Genomic DNA, 21,206 nt, shown 5'->3' with positions numbered 1-21,206 from the left:
ATTGGACTCCATCTACCCCCACCTCCTTCAAGTCCATGGTCAGTCTTTGGCTCCCAGTTACAGAGCCACTTCCATTCGCCTGGCCTCCGATAGAGATGGGCAGCAGACTGCTGCCCTATGCTGGCCTCTCTCACTGCCCTGCACAGCCACAGGACTGATGACTGTGGCCATTTCTCCTTACATCAGTTTTGATGACATACTTACTCCTAGCAGCTCAATATTTCTCTCTCTTGTTCTTTAGGGTGAAAATGGGACGGAAGACTGTGTTGTGGCTCTGGAGACCTTGTTCAGCGTCCTGCTTTCTTTGTGCAGATTGATGGTGAGCTGCTCAACCCCTTTCCAGAACTGAGATACATACAGTGACCCCTGCTTTAACCCCCATCAGTCCTCTATAGAAGTGTCAGCGGTGCCTGTCTATAGCCCCTTTTCAGAATCTAATAGCTCAAGTTTCTAACCCTATTCTAAGCACCCAGCTGAGAAACATTAAGTGCTTAATTATTGGCGGTTCAGCATTTAGACAGCATCTAGGGAGGTAAGACATAAATCTTGTTGATGTGACTTTAACTGTGAGTAATGAAGAGATTCCTAAACTCATTCTTAAGTGATCAGACATAGCATAACTTAGTGCAGATAGAAAAATGTGTGATTGTTTTACATGGATTCTTGTTAGTTAAATTGAATTAAATGGCGTATGAATGGGAAGGCTGCTGCCTCAATTTCCTGTGTCCTGTTCTGCTGCTCCAGCAGTGTTGAGTCTGTACGTTCATGGGAGACTTTGCCCTTACAAGACGGTGTCATCCACACCTAGCTTCCTATATCTGCATTTCTGCTTTAGGTATAGTTTCTGGGTTTTAAGATATTCAGTACTTGTGTATATAGACTTAACTGTTACTTGTTCAGGAACTCCTGGTTTGGTTTGGTTTTGGATGGCATGACATCAAGAGCTGGTTTGAGTCCTGTGATGTAGTCCTGCTTCCTGCTACTGTGCTTCATACATATGAAGTCATTTCTTTGAAAAGGGACGTCTAATAACCAGCCTCTGTCTGTATTGCTGGATCCTTCTCTGAAGTGACTAGTTTTCCTTTCTCAGTCTAAGCGAGATCAACTGATGATGGGTGTCTCTGAATGATATTCCCTCCTTCATCCTCCTACAGGCCCCTTACACACCGTTTCTTACTGAATTGATGTACCAGAATCTAAAGACACTGATTGACCCTGTTTCTGTTCGGGACAAGGACACACTCAGCATCCACTACCTCATGCTGCCACGTGTACGGTAGGAATCAAATAGAAAAACGTCACATAGGCCGTGGGAAAGGGAAGTACGTATAGGGTCCCAAGCTTCCCAGGAGGAATGGGGAGAGGACTCATTTCCATGTTCTACTTCCTGAACCTCTCATCCCACCGAGGCCGATGCCACTACTCTCCAGCTGCAGGGACCCATCTGGATAGGTGGTGGGATAGGGTTACGGTTAGGTGAGACGTAAACACCTTGGGTGCTCATTGTGTACCACTCAGGATGTCAGGTATGACTGGAGACCTAGCCTGATCCTCTTTTCTCACTAAGCATAACTCTGTAAGGTTTTCACCCTTTAAAGGAAATAAAAAAGATTATTTCCTAAGACCTATTCTTACGTTTTTCAGAGAAGAACTGATTGACAAGAAAACGGAGAATGCAGTGTCTAGAATGCAGTCTGTGATTGAACTTGGACGAGTGATACGAGATCGGAAAACTATTCCAATAAAGGTTTGAACTTTTATTGAGATACCAGATTGACACAGACCTATGTCTTAGGAAATTTCAATGTAGACCTTCCAGCAGTGACGTAGTTCTTTGTCCTTTTCTGCTGTAAGGATGGCTTGGCACTAGATTAGCTAAACATTCGAGTAACTTTAGCTAGAGGAGCATTCGCCATTTTGCCCTTTGGAGGAATTGACCCCCAGTTCATTTCCCCTCCCTTGCCTTCCAGTATCCTTTGAAGGAAATTGTGGTTATCCACCAAGACCCAGAAGCTCTTGAGGATATCAAGTCCTTGGAGAAATATATCATTGAGGTAAGTCCAATGATGTCCCTAGCCAGATTTTATTCGTCAGGACTATTATTTTAGGAGGTATTTCTCAATGAAGTTCTTTTATTCTTTCGTAAATTGCTACATGCATAACCATCGTACAATTTTACATGATCAGTGGATTTCTAATTTATTCTTCCTCAAAGTAAATTTTTGTAATTAGCAGAAAAGCTTTGCTTCTTCAAATGATGACATCATGGCCATTTGCTGTTTATGAGTGCACTGAGCTTGATAAAAGGTGGACCAGTGTACGCCCTCCCTGTCTCCAGGGTCGCTTGCCTTCTGAAGGAGGTTCCTGGGAGTTTACACATTTATGCATGTGTACACATTATGTATGTAGTTTTTAACTCACCAGTTATTATACCCTTTGTGGGAGGGTTGAGGAGACAGAGTCTTACTTTGTTACGTAGGCTGGTCTTAGAGTTCTCTTGTCTTGGCCTCCCATGTGCTGGCATTATAACCATATGTCACCACCGCGAGTTCTAAGATATATTTTTTATCGTGTCTGCCTATTTATTTCCTGTCTGCTTCATAATCCATTTCAATATTTTATTTGAGAAATTTTGAGTTCTTATTACAAACAAAGATAAGTGTATCTGCATATTAGAGTGTGTAGCTGTTGAGTGACTCCGAGTATTTCAGTGTGTGTGTATATGTTGGATGGATTTCAGGAGTGGAGTTTGGTTTCAGAAGGACGAAGCACATGTTGGTAGCTGGGTAATGCATTAAATTCACAGGATGCTTATTTCCCTGTATTTTGAAAGATTAGGAGTCTGAAACTGATAAAGGAGTTGGACTTGCTTAGAATTTGTTCCAGGTGTGGTTGTTCCCTTACCACAGCATGGGATTGCAGGGGGAAGCAATCTCTTCAGGCCATTGTCTCAGTTGTCTGACTGGGCAGGGCAGGAGGAGGGGTGGCAGCAGACAGCATGGACAGGATGGGGACACAGTAGTGGGTATAAAGGTCTATTTAGAATCCCTTACATTGTCACTGGTGCTCTTAAAACGTGCATTCTGTGATTTTTTTTTTTAAAGCAAATACGTTTCAAATTTTCAAATTCATTACTGTTTCAAAAGAAATATGTTTTTAGTCTTTCACAAGTACTATTTTAAGTACATCATTACAGAAAAATGTTAATTTCTGCTTTTTATTTTTTAATTACTTGAGAATTTTAGACAGACGTTAGAAGCTAAAAAGTAAGAGATTATATCTCCTGATTTAATGCCTTGTAGACACACACACATAATTATGTATTCATATTTCTATCCTGATCACCTTTTATATATGGGCATGACTTTTGAGACATTGTCTTACTGTATAGGCTTATTTTAAACTTACTCTGTAACCCAGGCAACAGTGATCCTCCTGCCTCAGCCACCCACGTACTGATTAATACACATTATCACATCTGGCCTTCGTTACCCCTTAATCCACCTAGATGTGAGAGCAAAACTCAATGTTCCTGTTGTTTGCCTTACTTTGTACTCTTCTCTTTCCATGTCTCCTACTGTGTCATTATTGTTCCTATGTCATGGAAATCTGTCACTAGTGTAGTGGCATCATGAAGTACTGTGGTTTCATAGCTCCTGGTTAAATGATAGTCAACGGTGGTGCTCTGAGTTCCTTGTGCAAGTTCACCCCTAAGAGATGGAGTTTTCATTTCAAGTCCTCTTTCTTCCTTGCTGTGTGTGTGTGCGCGTGTGCGTGTGCACGTGCGTTTAAGATATCTGTATCTTAAAGATGTCTGTATCACTGTATATACAGACCAGGATGTCTTCAAACTCAGAGATCCACTACCCCTGTGTCATGAGTGCTGAAATTAAAGACATGCACCAGCTTCAGCTTTGGCATTCTTTTCCTGATACTCAGCTTACATGATTGGTCTTGATAAGAAGCATTGTTTTCTATTCCAGATGCTATTCTAAATGTATTTGTAGAATTGCACTTATTGTCAGAATCATAAAACATTTCCATCTCCCACAAAGAAAGCCAATCTCCCTCCTCATCCACCTATTTTACCCTTACGATCTGATTGCTTACTGGCATCACGATTGTATTTTCTGTCTGTGGAGTCACCTCCTTAAGACATTTCATATAAGCAGAAATGTAGAGTTCACAGTCCACCGTGTCTGGATTGTATTGCTTAGCATAGTGTTTTCATTGTTTGTTCACGCTGTAGAACAGGATAGTACTTAATTCCTCTATGTAGCTAGCTGCTCCATTGTGTGTATACACCATGCTTTACCTAGTCACACCTGCTTTGTTTACTGTATGGTCTGGGCATCCAGTCTGGGGCCTTGTGCAAGCCAAACAAGCGTTCTTGCACTGAGCCACATCCAAGCCCCACCCAGACAACAGCTGACTGACATTCAGGTTATGACTGCTTTTTTATTTTGTTTTGTTTTGTTGTTTGAAATAAGATTTCTCTGTAGCTTTAGAGCCTGTCCTGGAACTAGCTGTTATAGACTAGGCTGGTCTTGAACTCACAGAGATCTGCCTGCCTCTGCCTGGCAATGGCTGCTTTTTGTTTTTTGTGAATGGTAATGTTATGGATGTTCATCTACCTGTTTTATATGATACAGATTTTTGTGTCTCACACTTTTTTCCCTTTGTCACTCACTGTAGGAATTAAATGTTCGAAAAGTTACACTGTCTACTGATAAAAACAAGTATGGTATTCGACTAAGAGCAGAACCAGATCACATGGTCCTTGGAAAGCGTCTGAAGGGAGCCTTTAAAGCAGTGATGGTGGCCATAAAGCAGCTGAGCAACGAGGAGCTGGAGCAGTTCCAGAAAAGCGGTGAGTGTCTGTCCGTCCGTCCTCAGCCCAGGGACTGCTGCGTGCTTAGGCTCCTGTAGGATGTTTCCATCTTTTTCTGCAGCTCTTCATTCTGTTCATAAGAGTGACAGCTGTAAATTCCAGAAACTTTCCCAGACAGGTGCCTGGTATCCCAGCTTCCTATTGCAGCCTCTGGGTGCTCATGTCCCCCCAGTTACTTCTAGAGTCAGCCTTAAAGGAGTCGGTACCGTGGGCTTTCCTAAAGGTGGCACATCACACAACAGCAGCTAGCCACACTTCCTTCTGCTTGCACTGACCAAACACAGTGGCCAGCACTTCACCCTACCCCTCTTTCCACTTGTTAGTGCTAGCCCGCAGAATACCAGGGTAATCAGAGGAGAGCACAATGTACTACTAGCAGGCAGTCGAAGACAAGAAGGATTGATTTTTCTCACAGGGAGTATTGTTGTGGAAGGCCATGAATTGCACGAGGAAGATCTTCGCCTCATGTACACCTTTGACCAGGCCATGGGAGGTACTGCACAGTTTGAAGCACACTCTGATGCACAGGTATTTTTCTGTTCCCTCAAAGACTATTTTGTATTTATTTATATATTGGTGCTTTTGAGACAATGTTGTGTTGCCCTCTCTAACCTTAGATTCACTGTGTATCTGAGAATGTCCTAGAATTCCTACCTTTACCTCTGGAATACTGGGATTGCAGACTTGAGGCATTATGCCCAGCCTCCTAGAACGTTCTTCACCAACAGATGTGAATGTAAGAGTGTTTTTTGCACATGCCTCACCCACACATGCGTTAGTTCCTTTCAGATCTGTCTGTTAAACTTCTGTGTGGGTCCTTGTTTATCAGATGCTTATGTGAGCATTTTGTAATTTATAATTGTGAACATTTGTCCTAATTGTTGGGTTGCACAAAAAACAACCCCATAAAACAAGTCCATTGTGGATACAAGAAAGTAATCTAGGTCTTAGTAGTCTGTCCCATAGCTTCCTATGTGAAAGTAAGTTCAGAGAAGTTCGAGTCCCAAACATGCACTGTGTATGGATATTGTTGATATATTCTCCGGAGGAGACTGTACAGAAGCTTGGAGTCTAGACGGTTTCTTCGTGATGGAACAGAGTGTTTCCAGTCCTGTTATAGCAGAAAGATCCTTTGGATCAGAGCTATTGCTAGGTCCATTGCCTGGCATGACACAGGCCAGGAGCAGTAGAGCAACATCTCTGAAAGCCTCCCCAGGTCACCAGAGTTACAACAACGCAGTCTGAGAAGCATTAGAGTGAGAAGGTGAATTAGCTACCTTTTTAATTACTATGGTTAAAAAATACCTAACCAGGGTGTTTGTTTCAGCTTACAGTTCGAGGAGCTGTAGTCCATCCTGGTGGGTAGGTATGACCGTAGAAATGCCATCCTACCACCACCTGGTCACATTGCATTCAGTCAAGAATTAGGAAAGTGAATGCCAGTGTTCAACTCATTTTTCCTTTTGTGTTTATTTATTTTTAATTATGCATAATGTGTGGGTATGTACACATGAGTACAGATACTGTGGGTGCCAGAGGCATTACTCACCCCATCCCTCAGGAGCTAGAGTTACAGGCAATTGTGAGCCACCTGCCATAGGTGCTGGAAATCAAACTCAGGACCTGCTAGAGTATGCTGATTTACCTTTGAGGAAACTCAGAGAAGAAACTTGCCTCTTTTGTCAAAGGCTTAGACAGTACAGCTTGAAATGGATGAGAAGCTCACATCAGTCATAGCAGCACTACAACAGCCCACAACACATGGGCTGAGCCAAGAAACTCGAGAGCATTGGGAGACCACACTGTCTTAAAGCAGGGTTGATATGACGTCATCTAGAGTCACTAAAGAGACAAGCATCTGGGCGCGTCTGTGAGGGATAGTTTAGATGTAGTTCACTGATGTAGGAAGAGCCACCCTAACTGAGTGGTACCATTCCATGGACCATAAACCTAGATTGCATAAGAAGGAGAAAGTGAGGACTGGACAGATGGCTCAGTGAATAATAGCGCTTGCTCTTCTTGCAAAGGACCTGGGTTTAGTTCCAGAACCCACATAGATGGTTCACAATCACCTGTCCCGGAGTCTAGGGGATCTGATGTTCTTTGGCCTCACCAGGCATTGGCATACATGTGTTACACATAAACTCACATAGGCTGCCACACATTAAGAAAAGTGATAAATCTTTTTTAAACGAGAGGAATTATGTTGTCATTGTCCACATCCATAATCAATAACTTTCAGAATACCTGAAAGGTAAAGTTGGAAAAAACTTGTGTTTAAACATCAGTTTAAACTTAGTCATTTAAAAAAAAGTACTGTGGTCTGTTTTAGGATTTCTGTCTTCAGTCATACTGACAACCTAAAGATCAAAAAGCCATAGGCTAGGGGTGTTGCTTGGATTGGCTGCATGAGTCCTTTGTTCCATGCTATGGTGTGGAAAGTTTGCTGCTTCAGGAGCATTATTTATTATGTATATAGTGTTTTGCCTGCGTGTACGCTTGCAGGCCTGAAGTGGGCACCAGATCTCATTACAGATGGTTGTGAGCCACCATGCGGTTGCTGGGAATTGAGCTCAGGACCTCTGGAAGAGCAGCCAGTGCTCTGAACTGCTGAGCCATCTCTCCAGCCCACTTCAGGAGCATCGTGATCAGGGATCATAGATTAGAAGAATAGTATTCATTAGGTGGACAACACACCATCCCTTCATGCAGGTCTGAGGATGCTCGGGGCATCTCCTCTGAACAGCATCCCAGAGGAATAAAAGCAGTATCTGTTGTGGGAACTCCTTCAGCCAATAGCCTTTAAGATATTGGCCCAATTTGAGTGTGGTCTCATGCTCTATATATGCAGACAAAAAACGTGCATGGGCCTCTTGACTGCTGGATTTGGTTCCAGGTTGCCTCGCATGCAGAGGACTGGATCACTACTCTTTCATTGAATTTAACCCCTAATAAATAAACCCTTATTATATTCTATTCTGGGCTAGTGTGGAAATTTTTCATATTGCAACAGTTTGGCACCAATGTGGCCAGAGTCCATACCATTGCCAGGCCCTAGCCAGAGTTATGGGAAGGTTGTGACCCTCTGTGTGGGTGCTGGAAACTGAACCTGGGTCCTGATCAAGTGCTGAGCCATCTCTCCAGCCCCAGAATTTAGTTTCACTAAGCTTTTAAAAAAGACTTTGTCTCTTTTAAACATTTATTTCTTAATCTTGCATGTATGGGTGCAGGTGTCACAGTATGTGTGGGGTCAGAGGACAACCTACAGGAATCAGTTCTCTCTTTCCACCATGTTAGTTCCAGAGATCAAACTCCAGGACACTGTCCTGCCTGTCAACCCTAGCTCTAGTCACCAAGTTTGATGGAAATTATCTATTCATTGTCATGCACTCTGTTCTTTCTATATATAGGCTTTAGTTCTCTTAGATGTCACACCTGACCAGTCAATGGTGGATGAAGGCATGGCTCGGGAGGTCATCAATCGTATCCAGAAACTTCGCAAGAAGGTCAGTTTGTCTCTTTAGGAAGAAGCTGTAGTTTTGGTTTTATGCTGGGTTTGTTTTAGATGTTGGGGGTGGGGGGCAGACGAGGCAGACAGTGTAAGCCGTAGTTATCAATGGATGGTAATACTTCTTTAAGCTGTAGTCCCTTCTGATTGTACTCTGTGGGAAAGTCAGTCCTTTCCCTCCTTCCCTGCCTACTCCCTGGCTGGGTACCACTCATTTTCTCTGCCCAAGGACTTTTTTAGCCCATCCATCCTTCTTCAGTTATCTTGGGCAACCATAGAATTATCTTCCTGAAAGACCGCTCTCTGGCTGCTTCAGAAGGTAACCAAAGATGACAGTGAGTGTCCGAGGCATATAGACGTCAGCATGGGAAGGCTGCAAGCTGAGGAGAGATGGCTGGGTTTGTACAGAACGGGATGACCTTTACTTGTTAAGAGGTGAGGACGGTACACACAGCGCTCTACCTGTTAGGTCTGAGAACCAGAAAACTCTTAATCATGGAAACAGTGCTGATCAGGATGGCTGCTCCCTAAACGAAGCCTCGTGGAGCTGTGATTCAGAGTCTGACAAGGGCACTCCAGCGTCTTTGCATCGTGTCCCGGAGTTGAGAGCTTTGCGAGTAGGTTTGCAGCCTTATCTCAACACTCATGAGGGTCTGATGGTACTAGGGAAAGACACAAGAAAAGCAGGTAGAAGAGCACAGAGCAGCAGTCTTGTGTATCGCCTGAGAGGAATGAATGACCTTCCGGGACAGTTCAGCACATGCTTGTTCTCATGCAATACCTTTAGTTTCGTGAACAAAATATGCTTCTCTTTTAAGTGTTTCTCTATGCTATTTTAGTGCAATCTGGTTCCAACTGACGAAATAACAGTTTATTATAATGCAAAATCTGAAGGAAGATACTTGAATAACGTCATTGAAAGCCACACCGACTTCATATTTGCCACTATCAAAGCTCCCTTGAAACCATATCCGGTTCCTTCATCAGATAATGTCCTTATTCAGGAACAAACACAGGTGAGTTCTGAGTTGTGTGGAAATACTAGTGTTTCACATTGGGTTTTGCTTTACATTTATGTAATTATATCCCAGTAAATTCTAGCCGGCTGTCTTACTTTTTCTGTTGCTGTGATAAAATATTCTAACAGAATCAACTTCCAGATCAGATAGACGTCCGTCCTGGTGGGGAAGGGCCGGGACAGTATGAGGCAGCTGTCTGCGTTGTATCCGTGGTCAGGAATTAGAGAGCTCTGGCTGCTCAGGCTCAGGTCACTTCCCCCCTTTATCGTACATAAGCCCAATCAGGACGGTCCTTAGTGTTCCAGGTGGTTCCAGATCCTGTGCCTGTGGTGGGGATGACTGTAGACTGCAGGGCTGAAGTTCTGCACTGGAAGTACTGGGGAGGGTCTGGGAGGAAGGAAGGGAGGACAGTCGGAACGGCCTCATGGCAGTTCTCATAGGGAAGGTGGCCAGAAAAGTGGCCGTGCTGATCCATTGTGTCTGCACTACAACAGTGGACACTGGGTTCTGATAATTTTCAGTAAAAAGAAGTGATAGTTGACTTGGAAGTAATTTAACTTGTTGATAGTGTGTTGCATATTTTATAGCATTTCCTGTTACAGGTAGTACAATTTTTTGTTTGTTTATTGTTTTCTCGAGACAGGGTTTTTCTGTGTAGCTTTGGAGTCTGTCCTGGAACTCACTTTGTAGACCAGGCTGGCCTCGAACTCACAGAGATCTGCCTGCCTCTGTCTCCTGAGTGTTTGGATTAAAGGCATGCGCCACCACCACCCAGCAGGTAATACATTTTAAAAAACATTTTTTTTTTTGAGATTAATATAATGACATCATGTCTCTCTTCGCTCTCCCCCTTCCAGGCCCTCCCTTATGCCCCCTACTCTTTTTCAAGTCATGGCCTCTTTACACACAGTACTTGTAGATGTTATTAAGAAAATTGGGCATCAAGACTTGAAAAAATATTGGCCCATAATACAGAAATAGGTTGTTTATTTGATTTTTTTTCCTTATTCCTACAAATAGGATAAATAAGAAGGGGCTAAAAGTGTCGTCCTTTTGTGTGACACAGATATATTATTATTCTAGTCTGTTTTACATATTCCAAGTTTACTGGACTTTTCCAAATGAGCATATATTGTTCTGTAGTTAGGAAACAGGTGAGGCGATTGAGTTGTAACTGCAGCTCTTGCCTTTGAAGAGCTTTTTTCTTATGAACCAGTGACCCCGTGTGTTCCTTCCTGTGGGGCCCAGCACAGCCATGCTGTCCCTAATCATGTGCTCTCTGTTCAGCTGAAAGGGTCGGAACTGGAACTCACACTCACCAGAGGATCCTGTGTTCCTGGTCCTGCTTGTGCTTATGTAAATCTTAACATCTGTGTGAATGGCACTGAGCAAGGTAGGTGCAGATGAACCCTGTGCCGTGTCTGACTTAGTGACTTACGTACTCTTGAGACAGGGTCTTACCATGTGGCTCAGTCTTGGGCTCACCCTCCTCTCACCTCTGCCTCCTGAGCATTGGGGTTACAAGTGTTTCCACCATTGTTTCTATTTTTTTAGTTAATTCTATAGAAATCTTTATGGCAGCCCTAAGAGAATTGGTAAAATGAGATGGCTTTTTTGTTTTGTCACCCAGATGAGTCCTCTAAGGTGATGGATAATGGACCTACTTGCACTTGCGAGTCGGCCTCAGCTTACTTTTCCATGTTTGTCCTGCTGAGCCCACCTAAACCCTGAGCATTCTGTGCTAAAGCAACGTGAGATTCTTATCAGTAGAGGGAGGAATAGGAACCTTGAAGCTAAGTGACAATGCTGGGGAGTTCCTCTGATTATGGGTTTACCGAACATTGCCCAAACCTTTTGAGAAATGCCTCCACAGAGTTCTGCTTTCTCTGGAGAAAAGAGCAAGACAGGATTATTAGATAGTCACCAATTCTGTTCTCCCCAGACAGCAGGGAAGTAAGTCGAGCAGCTGTTACCCCACCAGCACTCACTGCAAAGACCAGGTTCAGGCTTCTCAACCCCCACAGGTGTCATAGAGTAGCACAGGCCCGGTGCCATTGCAGTTTTACAGTAGCGTGCCCCCCTGCCCAATATTGTCCAGGAGGATGGAACAGGGCAGGCAATCCACCCATGACTAAATGATAGTAATGAGGTCAGATACCACACTAGGGTCAACCTGGAACCCATTTTGAACAGTAACAGCAGTTTTTGATAAGGGAAATGTTGGTGGAAGCATAGCAGAGAATAAGAGCTCCTTCTCTTAGTAACCTCAGCCAGAAGTCCCACCCTTGGTGTCATATAGGCTGATAGAGAACTCTGCCTTAGCCCGCCCACCTGTAGGTAACTGAATGGTGCTATCTTTTCCCTGTCAGTGTGATTTCAAAGTCAGCTGGAATGGATAATGGTAATGCCTAGGATGGCTGTTGGGTTAGAAAGGTGGTGGTTCAGTTAGTGAGGGTGTTTGTTCTGTAAGCCTGAGGACTTGGCTATAATCCCCAGCACACAAGTAAAAAATAAAAGGTGGGGAAGGGCATAGCTACATATGTGTGACCTCAGCACTGGGATCGCAAGGACAGGCAGATGTCAGGAGCTCACCGTCCAGACAGCCAAGCCAGAACGTCAAGTGAGATAGACTGGGAATCTTTACAGTAACACCGCACTGGGGAGAAGTGAGACACTTAGACAGTGAAGGTGCAGTCCAGTAGGAACTCGAGAGTAAACTCATAGTAAACACACAATCCGATTAGGAAATAGGGTAATTTATTCAGGATGCTATATAAATTATCGAAATAAACATGAAAATATTTAAAATCTTTAGCCACTAGGAAACTGAACATTAAAAAGCACGTCTAATAGCGTAATGTTTTTATTTTTGAGTACATCACAATAAAGTGATTTGGAAAAACTACAATGATATTACCTCACTCACTAGAAAGTAACTAAAATCTGTGCTTATAAGAATGCGAAGCAAACCCAGGTCTGGAGTCAGTATAGTAAATACGGGCAGTTGAATCCAGTTGTGGGATATCAGCATTACGGGCCCCTTGAGGATAGTTTTTTAGGACAATGATTATTATTTTAACTACTCTGTACTTTGGGGATTTGCAAAAGGCACACAGTGCAAAATGAGGGTTGTAAATCCGAAAGTTTGTGTCTTGGAAAGGATGAGGACAGACGGCCTGGTGGTTTTATTCCGTGACCCACGAAGATTTGCCAAGCCCCTTCTAAGCAGGAATGTGGTGTTTGCTTGTAAAAAGGCTCAAACCCCCTTTTGCATGAATTTTCTTCCAAATTTAACATTGTCTTTTAAGTTTTATTCCACTAAATGAGACCTTGCTTTTGTGACTTTCTAGGTGGAGTACTGCTTTTGGAGAATCCAAAAGGTGATAATAAATTGAACCTTGTAAAGCTAAAGAGTGTTGTTACCAGCATATTTGGTGTTAAGAATGCGGAGCTGTCAGTCTTCCACGGAGAAACAGGTATGTGGAGAGCAAGAGGCTACCTTGTTGCTGGCGCAAGGGAGCGTGGCCAAGGTCTTCCTTTGGTGTCAGTTATGTGACTGAGCCATTGTGTTTTCCTCACTCTGAGGCAGTAGAGGTTCTTCAGCGGTGTCTGCTGCCATGTCTCTACTGTGCCCCTCTCTATGGTATGGCTGAAACCGTGGACATACAGAAAGCCAAGGCCCTCATCCTCCCTTGTTAGCCATGAGACAGATCAGGACTCACTCTCCCTGCTGAGTTGTGAGCTTATCAGATAGTTCCTGGGCCTTACTGAATGCCAAGTGAATACAGAGTGAATGCCAAGCATACAGAAGGCCCTGGGTCCAATCCCAAACACCAAAAATAAAATAAAATAAATAAATAAACCATTTCCTGCTGTTTGGTTATCATAATACCTGGCTTTGCAGGAGAAGTGATGGTCTTTGGTGAACAGATGATGGAACGCATATCTATGTAGATGGGTAATAGCAGAGTTAGAAGTGAATACTAGTGGCTTAGGAGAAGGTGAGTGACTCCAGACTGTTGTTATTTTTAGAAATACAGAACCAGACTGACTTGCTGAGTCTGAGTGGAAGGACACTGTATGTGACTGCAGGAGCAGCCCCCTCTGCCACCAACAGCCCCAGCGCGCTTCTGTGTCGGTATATCAACCTGCAGCTCCTAAATGCGGAGCCACAAGGTATGTGTGTGCATCCTCGGCACTCAGCTTGTTGAGTGCTGGACACTAAGGCTCCTTTCCAGGTTCAGATCTCTGACTTCGGTGTAATCTTCCAATCGACTTCAGCACATGGACACCAGCCAAGCATGGTTTTGCACACCTACCTATAATCCCAGCACTTAGACTGAGGGAGAAAGGTTACAAGTTTAAGGCCAGCTTGCACTATGTAGTGAGACCCTACCTCTCTGTATCAATAAACAGTATTAATTCCCATGCTTCTCCAGGGAATACAGTTGTTTTGTTTTTGTTGATTTGATTTTTGCAGTATGTTATGTAGAAAGACCGTCATTCTTCTGACAGTCAGGAAACAAAGGATCATCGTAGGTAAAATTGCATCTACGTGGAACTCGGTTGTCTCCATACTTGAACTATTGATTTTGCAATGTGATTGTTTGTTTGTTTTTGGTTTTTGTTTTGTTTTTTCGGTTTTTTAGACAGGGTCTCTCTCTATGTAGCTTTGGTGCCTGTCCTGGAACTAGCTCTTGTAGACCAGGCCTCAGACTCACAGAGATCCACCTGCCTCTGCCTCCCAAGTGTTGGGATTAAAGGCGTGTGCCACCACTAACTGGTTCACAGTGTGATCTTATGTTTGTTTTCTAGAAATCTGTCCTGATTTCTTGGACTTGGACACCTCCAGCCTCAACCCACGGGCTTCGCTGCTGCTTTTCCCCTAATGTTTCAGGACCCTCAATGTGTTTTTTGTTTGTTTGTTTACTGGAATCCTTGTCTCTTCACTTGACTGTGCACTGAAAATCAGTTTCCCGGTGGCTGGCTTTCAGATGTCAGCTTCTCTCCTCCTCGCCTCTCTGAACTTTATAGATTGCTTTCGTAGCCTATGCCTCCAGCTTAAGCTCCTGTACCCACTTCAGAGCCCTCTGCATTGCTGGTTGGTGCTGTCTGCAGTGGCCGCCATTATTGGAACACTAGTTTTCTAGAACTGACTGGCTTTCTTTCTTCTTCTCCAGAGTGTTTAACAGGGACTGTGGGCACTCTCCTGCTTGAAAACCCGCTTGGACAGAATGGACTCAGCCACCCAGGACTTGTGTATGAGGCAGCCAAAGTGTTTGGACTGCGGAGCAGGAGGCTGAAGCTGTTTCTGAATGAGACTCAAACGCAGGGTGAGGCAGCTGTGACTGTAAGGCTTTTTCTCCTTCGAAAGGAGACTTTGGTGCCAGTAACTGTGTCTGTGAAAATGTTTTGTATATTTGTCTTGTTTTGTTTAATTTGGAAAATTAACCAGAAATTAGCCATAATATAATTAAAGATAATAGCTTAAGTGAGATGTAGTGGAGTGGCAGAACACTCTCTTAGCGTGTGCGAAACTTGAGTTAAATCCCTAGTCCTATGTTATTTCAGTTAAGGGTAGAGATAATAAAAACAGTTCATGTCTTTGGCAGTACCCTAAGAGGGCATACTTCTAGGTAAATTACCATATTTCCTGACCTTAAATATAAAACTGTTTTCTTATGAATTGAGTCTGATGGGAACTTTAAGCTGAGGTTCCAGTCAGTCTTGTCCCCTCTCAGTTTTTCAAGCATGCTGCTTGCATCTCCTCCCTGGGCTGCAAACACGTGGAGACCTCCATTGTCTTTCTCAAGGCTCCTCACAGACATCTTGCTTTTATCAGAATGTCACTCTGTCTTTGAAGCTGTGTTCAGGATTTTTCAGCTGGTTTGTCTTTCTTACCCTTGCAAGATGTTCTTTCAAAGTCTCACTTCTTTCGGGATTTCTCTTTGTCTGTGATGTTCTGCAGTCCGACTGCGGTATTCTTAGGTTTATAGGTTTTGAGCACAGTTTTAAAATTGTGTTCATTATTATCTGTATGATAGGGGGCACCTATGCCACCACCGCTTCTGATACCAACACAGCCTCAGGCATTTCCTCAAACCACTCTCAGATTCCGTAATTGCTAAAACACTTCACAGACTAACTGAAAAATACTATACTCACAAATGCATTTATTATACTAATTAGAGCTAACCAGAGGAAGAGATGCAAAGGGCAGAGGGGATGGGACTTCAAGTCATGCTTTCCTCATGGAGGAGTAGCCAGTGTTACCTCCTCCAGTCCCTAGTCGTTTGACCAGGCAGTGTCGCCACCCAGGGAAGCTTGGTGGAACTTGGTGTTCAGAGTGTTGTTGAGGTTTAATATGTAGACGGTTAATTCATGGCCTGCATGGTTGGTCTTTGTCTCACAAGTTAACCAACCAGTTCACACATTTGACAGCTAAGTTCTCCTGATGTGGCCACCTGCCCTGAGTCATCTTGCTGACAAGCTAATACGTAATTAGAGCCCTCTGCAAGCAACAAAGGTAGCCCTGTCAGGAAATGCCATTGGTTTAGAGACCCCCTGGGAGCCAGAACAGAGGCTTTAGGATGGAACCAAGGATAGACGGTTAGCAGTGTTTTTAGGTGTTCACTCAACAGAATGTTGACTTTTTGAAAAATTTCTCTTTTAGAAATTACAGAAGACATCCCAATGAAGACTCTGAACATGAAGACTGTGTATGTGTCTGTCCTGCCAACAACTGCAGATGGCTAATAGTTATCCGTGTAGCCTCAGTCAGCCGTGCCCTGACTTCTGCCCATCTCCTTACACGTCCACACACATGGGCTCAGCGAAGGTGTTTCCTTTGGCCACATGGCTAATATGCTGCTTTGAACCAACAGTTCAAATGGGATTGACTGACCTGAGACCTTACATAATGTTCACATATAACCTTAAACACCTATGCAGTCATGTTGGGGGAGGGTCCTAATGTTACCTCAGCGCCACAAAGCTTATTTCTATACTTGAGTTCTTTAGTACAGAAGGTAGGAGTGGTTTAAATGGCATAGTATATGTATATCATTTTATGGCCTTGTGAAATTGATTTGAGACCTTGTGAAGAAATGGACATGTTATATATTTCTGCTACCTGGATTTTCCTGGGTGATTTGATGAGATATTTTAAGTTTGATTAAATCAAAACAGTAAACACTCTCTTAGATACTGTATTAAAGTAATTTATTCTCCCATAGTTTAACAAAACTTGAAATGTCCTGACAGAATTTCTCTGTATAGACCTGGCTGTCCTGGAACTCACCTTGTAGACCAGGCTAGCCTTGAACTCACAGATATCAAGAAGCCTGCCTCTGCCTCTTGAGTGCTAGGATTAAAGGTGTGCACCACCACCTCCTGGCTAAGGACACATTCTTTTTTTCAACTTCAAAAGAGTGACTACTTTGTACTGTCCACAACACCAAAGAGGGGATAAAACACTGACTCCAGAGGTTACATTTAAAAGTGTCTCATTCTAGGCCAGCAAGATAAGGATGATAATCTAAGTTTGATCCCTGAGACCTACATGGTGGGAAGAGAGAACTTACCCCTCCAAGTTTCTGTGACCGTGACACACCAAAAGTGTGTGTGTGTGTGTGTGTGTGTGTGTGTGTGTGTGTGTGTGTGTGTGTTTATGACTCTCTGAGAAACCTACAATTTTGAGTCAAAGTTCCAAGTGCCATCAGTACCTTATAGGAAGCTCCAGGCCCTGATTTCCCAACAGAGAAGCTAATTTAAGAATAGTGTGGGAGCCAGGTAGTGGTGCACGCCGTTAATCTCAGTATTTAGGAGGCAGAGGCAGGTGGATCTCTGTGAGGTCGAGGCCAACTTAGTCTACAGAGTGAGTTCCAGGACAGACTCCAAAGCTACCCAGTGAAATTCTGTCTTGAAAAACCAAAAAGGAAAAAAAAAAAAAAAAGAAATAGTGTGGGGGTACTGATAGCATGTACCTTTAATCCTGCGCTCAGAGCTCTGTAAGTTCAAGGCCAATTGTAGTACCCCTAGTGAGCACAAAACCAAAGCAACTTGAAACAGACAAGACGGTTGTTGGATTTGCCCTCATAGCTCTTTCCCACACCAAGTACAGCACAGCTTCCCTCTTAGGAGGGAGAGAAAGGCGGGCTGTGCCCAGCGTTCTGGCTCTTGGTTGGGATGCCTGAGGGACTAGTTTCTGTCTGCTTGTCCGAGGACCCTGGTAGGAATGACGTTCCTGTGGCTGTCGGGGGGCAGCTGACATCACCAGGAGTCTCTCTCACTACAGAGTAGTAGGTAACAAAATGGGCTAAGGAAATGTGGGAAGTCAAGAGAAGATTGGTCCCTAGCGGGCTCCTTAGTGAATAGACTAATGTAGACACCGGGATGGCGGCTGCCTCCTCAAAATCCGGAAAACAAAACAAAAGATCGCAAGGCATACAGTGAAGCAGAAAAATATAAACCAAGGTAGTGGTGACTAAGTAGGCTAGGGAGATGGCTTAGCTGGTAAAGCACTTGCTTAGTAAACACAAAGACCTGAATTTGATCCCCAAACCACCACTAAACGCCAAGCATGGCCAGATGTAATAAGTAGCACACAAGTCTTTAATCCCAGTACTAAGGACACAGAAGTAGGAGGATGGGTGTGAGTTTGTGGCCAGCCAGGGCTACACAGTGAGACCGTGACTCAAAAGACAAAACAGGTGTAAGTGATGCATGATTTATTCCTTGAGCAGAGTTGTGTCTAATTTTCAGTCATTCGGTCTAGCCTATTTGGTGAACTCCAGGCTGATGACAACCATGGCTTTTGGGGGAGAAAGATTTCTTTTGGTTATTTTTAACTGCATAAGTGTGGGCATGTGCACAGGGCCCATAGGGGCAGAACCATCTCTCCACCCCAGAAACCTTTCTTAAAAACAATGAAAGATGGCTCAATGGTTAAGAACACTGCCTGCTCTTCCAGAAGAACGAGGTTTAATTCTCAGCATCCACATGGCTGCTCATAGTTATCTGTAACTATTTTCAAGGGACCAAATGCCCTCTTCTGGCCTCTGAAGGTGCCAGACATGTACACAGTACACAGACATAAATGCAAGTAAAATACCCATACACATAAAATATTTTTTAAAAAGGCAACAAATAACACCTCCCAGGGGACACTGGATGCTCTCTGGACTTGACGTGCATATGCAGATACCTGCACCTACATGCATGCACACGAACACAGAAATTTTTCAGTGTCTTTGGAAACCAACTCTTAAAGAGATCTATAAGTCTATCTATACTTGATAAAGCATTCCTGATAACTATGTCACATAATCCCAACACTAGAGAGGCTGAGGATAGCCCAGGGTGGGCTAAATAGATCCTATCTTGACATACATACATACATACATACATACATACATACATACGTGAAGCAAGTCCCCAAAATACAGGTTAAATCAAACAGGCAAATGAAACTTGAAAGTAGTGGGCACTGAACAGTAACAAAACATACCGACAAATAAAATGCTGAACAAAGCAGAAAGTGAGGGTGACAACTGAAGGAAGTAGGCCTGGTGGGGGAGCCCTTCCTGGGCTACAGAGGGTTCAAGGCCAACCCCGGGCAACTTAGAACCAGTCTCAAAGTCAAAAGAGGCTGGAGAGATAGCTGCTCTTCCAGAGGACACGAGTTCAACTCACAACACCCAAGTAGTAATTTCAGGCCCAGGGGATTCAAAGCCACCTTCTGAGGTACTGTATACAATGAGGCAAATATTCACAAAATCTCAAAAATAAATAAGAAGGCCAATAAAACCGTAGAGGGTAAAGTTGCTGGCTGCTAATTCTGATATCCTGAATTTGGTCCCTGGAAAACTGACTCCCACAAGTTCTCTGACCTCCCCAGGTGTGCTCTGGCACATGTGCGGCCCCCACTACACAGATGGAGGTGTTCAGTCCCCAGTAGTGCCCCACCCCTCAGGTGACTGAGTTCCGAAGAGTTACAGTCATTGACCAAGATGGCTAAACGTGAGCTATGCCACTTGAAATGACTGGAACTCGGGAACAAAGAAAGCAGATTTAAGAGTTCTTTACCAGGGGCTGGAGAGATGGCTCAGTGGTTAAGAGCATTGCCTGCTCTTCCAAAGGTCCTGAGTTCAATTCCCGGCAACCACATGGTGGCTCACAACCATCTGTAATGAGGTCTGGTGCCCTCTTCTGGCCTTCAGGCACACACACAGACAGAATATAGTATACATAATAAATAAATAAATATTAAAAAAAAAAAAGAGTTCTTTACCACTGAGGCACTATGAAAAGACGACTTATGATTCGGATCTGAAATGGCCCCCACAGGTGATGATGCTACTGGAGCCTGACTGAGATGGGTCCTGGGGGGTAGGCCTTGGAGCAGTATAAGCAAGCCTGCTTCTGGTCCCTGGACTCTGCTTCGTGACTTACCAGGATGTGAGAAGGTAGCCACAGGTGAGTCTACTGTTAGCAACTCCGGACACTCAATTAACTTCCTAGATATGTTGATTTCTCTGTAGAACACACAGAGACCTGATTAAACCTTTATTGAACTGTGGTCCTTTGCTATCCCCACCATCAGCATCTCCGTCACTCACATAACTCCCTGCTTTGCAACCACAGCCTTCCCTAGCAAGCCGTACTCTGCATTTTCTCTTTTATCTCACTGCCTAGGTGTGAACTGCTTTGGTGCCCATTGTGCAGATTCCACACTGGAAACCCCTGGTCTCAGCTGGAGCTTCTGTCCCAGCACAGCATCCTCCATGGTCCCCTACTTGGACCTTCCTCTTGACGGTGGCTTTGATTCGGTCTTGCTTGCTTCCTGCCCAGGGCTTTTTATTCATGCACTTGAACTCCACTGAACCTGTTTTTTTTGTTTTTTTTTTTTTTTAATCTCCTCTCTTCAGGCTGAAAATCAAGAGGTCCCTGGGCCTACCCTGACAGAAGTGATGTTAAATTTCCCAGGACCCAGATTCCCAAGTCCTGAGCTACTGTCTTGTGCATGAGCCATCTTTGCTATTGGCACTGACTCCAATTACGGTGCACAGCCTGGCTTTGACCTATAGTTCACCTTTTCCAGAAGTGATGTGTAAGAGGAACTATGGATTTAAAGAAAACCCCTGTGAGCTATGGAAGAAATAGTATGTGAAGTCACTAATGGTGTCTCTGGCATCAAGAAAGAACTAGGCCTTGGAGTACCTGGGAATTAATATTCTAGTGTCAACCCACCAGAAGTTCAACTTCCTGATGGAGGAAACTTGTTTTTGTAAGGCCTATGAGAAATACAGACTCCAGAATATCTTTTACTTGTCTGTAATTTTACATATGCTAATTGCATTCTTTCCCTAGTGGCTATGAGGAATTTTCTCTCTGTATCTAATGTGTGTATCTCATGAATGCAATCCTGAACTACTGGGCATTTTTATCTGTGGATTGTCAAGAAGGTGGCTCCTCCTTAGCTGTATAGTCCAATTGATATTAATGGTGTTAGCCTACACAGAGTTCCAATGGATAAAATAAGTACAAAAAGATGCTGCCCAAGTCAGGGGTTATAAGTTTCCATTAAGAGCTGTCTTGGAGCACAGCTTAGTGGAGAAAAGTATACAGCTCAATAAAAATAATTAGACTGAAAAAAAAAGAAAAAAGACTATCAACTGATATAAAACTTCCAAGTAGCTTTAGACCAGGTGCCTTGCTAATGAGTTTTAAGACAATCTTACAAGGACATACTAGCAACCTGTCTGATGTGTTAAGCCAAAGTAAAAAA

General features: G+C 43.7%; 1 protein-coding gene across 1 annotated transcript in view; it reads left to right on the top strand.

Moving 5' to 3' along the window:
- The window catches only part of Iars1 (isoleucyl-tRNA synthetase 1), a 50,846-nt gene extending 34,226 nt beyond the window's left edge, over positions 1-16,620 (top strand). The window contains exons 22-34 of the mRNA XM_048433006.3: positions 242-319; positions 1,155-1,276; positions 1,645-1,747; positions 1,971-2,054; positions 4,696-4,870; positions 5,307-5,419; positions 8,302-8,397; positions 9,239-9,415; positions 10,706-10,811; positions 12,769-12,894; positions 13,451-13,594; positions 14,599-14,751; positions 16,092-16,620. Coding sequence (XP_048288963.3) covers positions 242-319; positions 1,155-1,276; positions 1,645-1,747; positions 1,971-2,054; positions 4,696-4,870; positions 5,307-5,419; positions 8,302-8,397; positions 9,239-9,415; positions 10,706-10,811; positions 12,769-12,894; positions 13,451-13,594; positions 14,599-14,751; positions 16,092-16,174 — 1,560 coding nt within the window. The 3' untranslated portion in view covers positions 16,175-16,620. The remainder of the gene's footprint in view (positions 1-241; positions 320-1,154; positions 1,277-1,644; positions 1,748-1,970; positions 2,055-4,695; positions 4,871-5,306; positions 5,420-8,301; positions 8,398-9,238; positions 9,416-10,705; positions 10,812-12,768; positions 12,895-13,450; positions 13,595-14,598; positions 14,752-16,091) is intronic.
- Positions 16,621-21,206: the final 4,586 nt, after the last annotated feature.

This window comes from Myodes glareolus, chromosome 14 (genome assembly GCF_982192425.1).
Source record: "Myodes glareolus chromosome 14, mMyoGla1.1, whole genome shotgun sequence".
Taxonomy (NCBI): domain Eukaryota; kingdom Metazoa; phylum Chordata; class Mammalia; order Rodentia; family Cricetidae; genus Myodes; species Myodes glareolus.
This window is presented reverse-complemented; position numbering and strand designations above follow the sequence as displayed.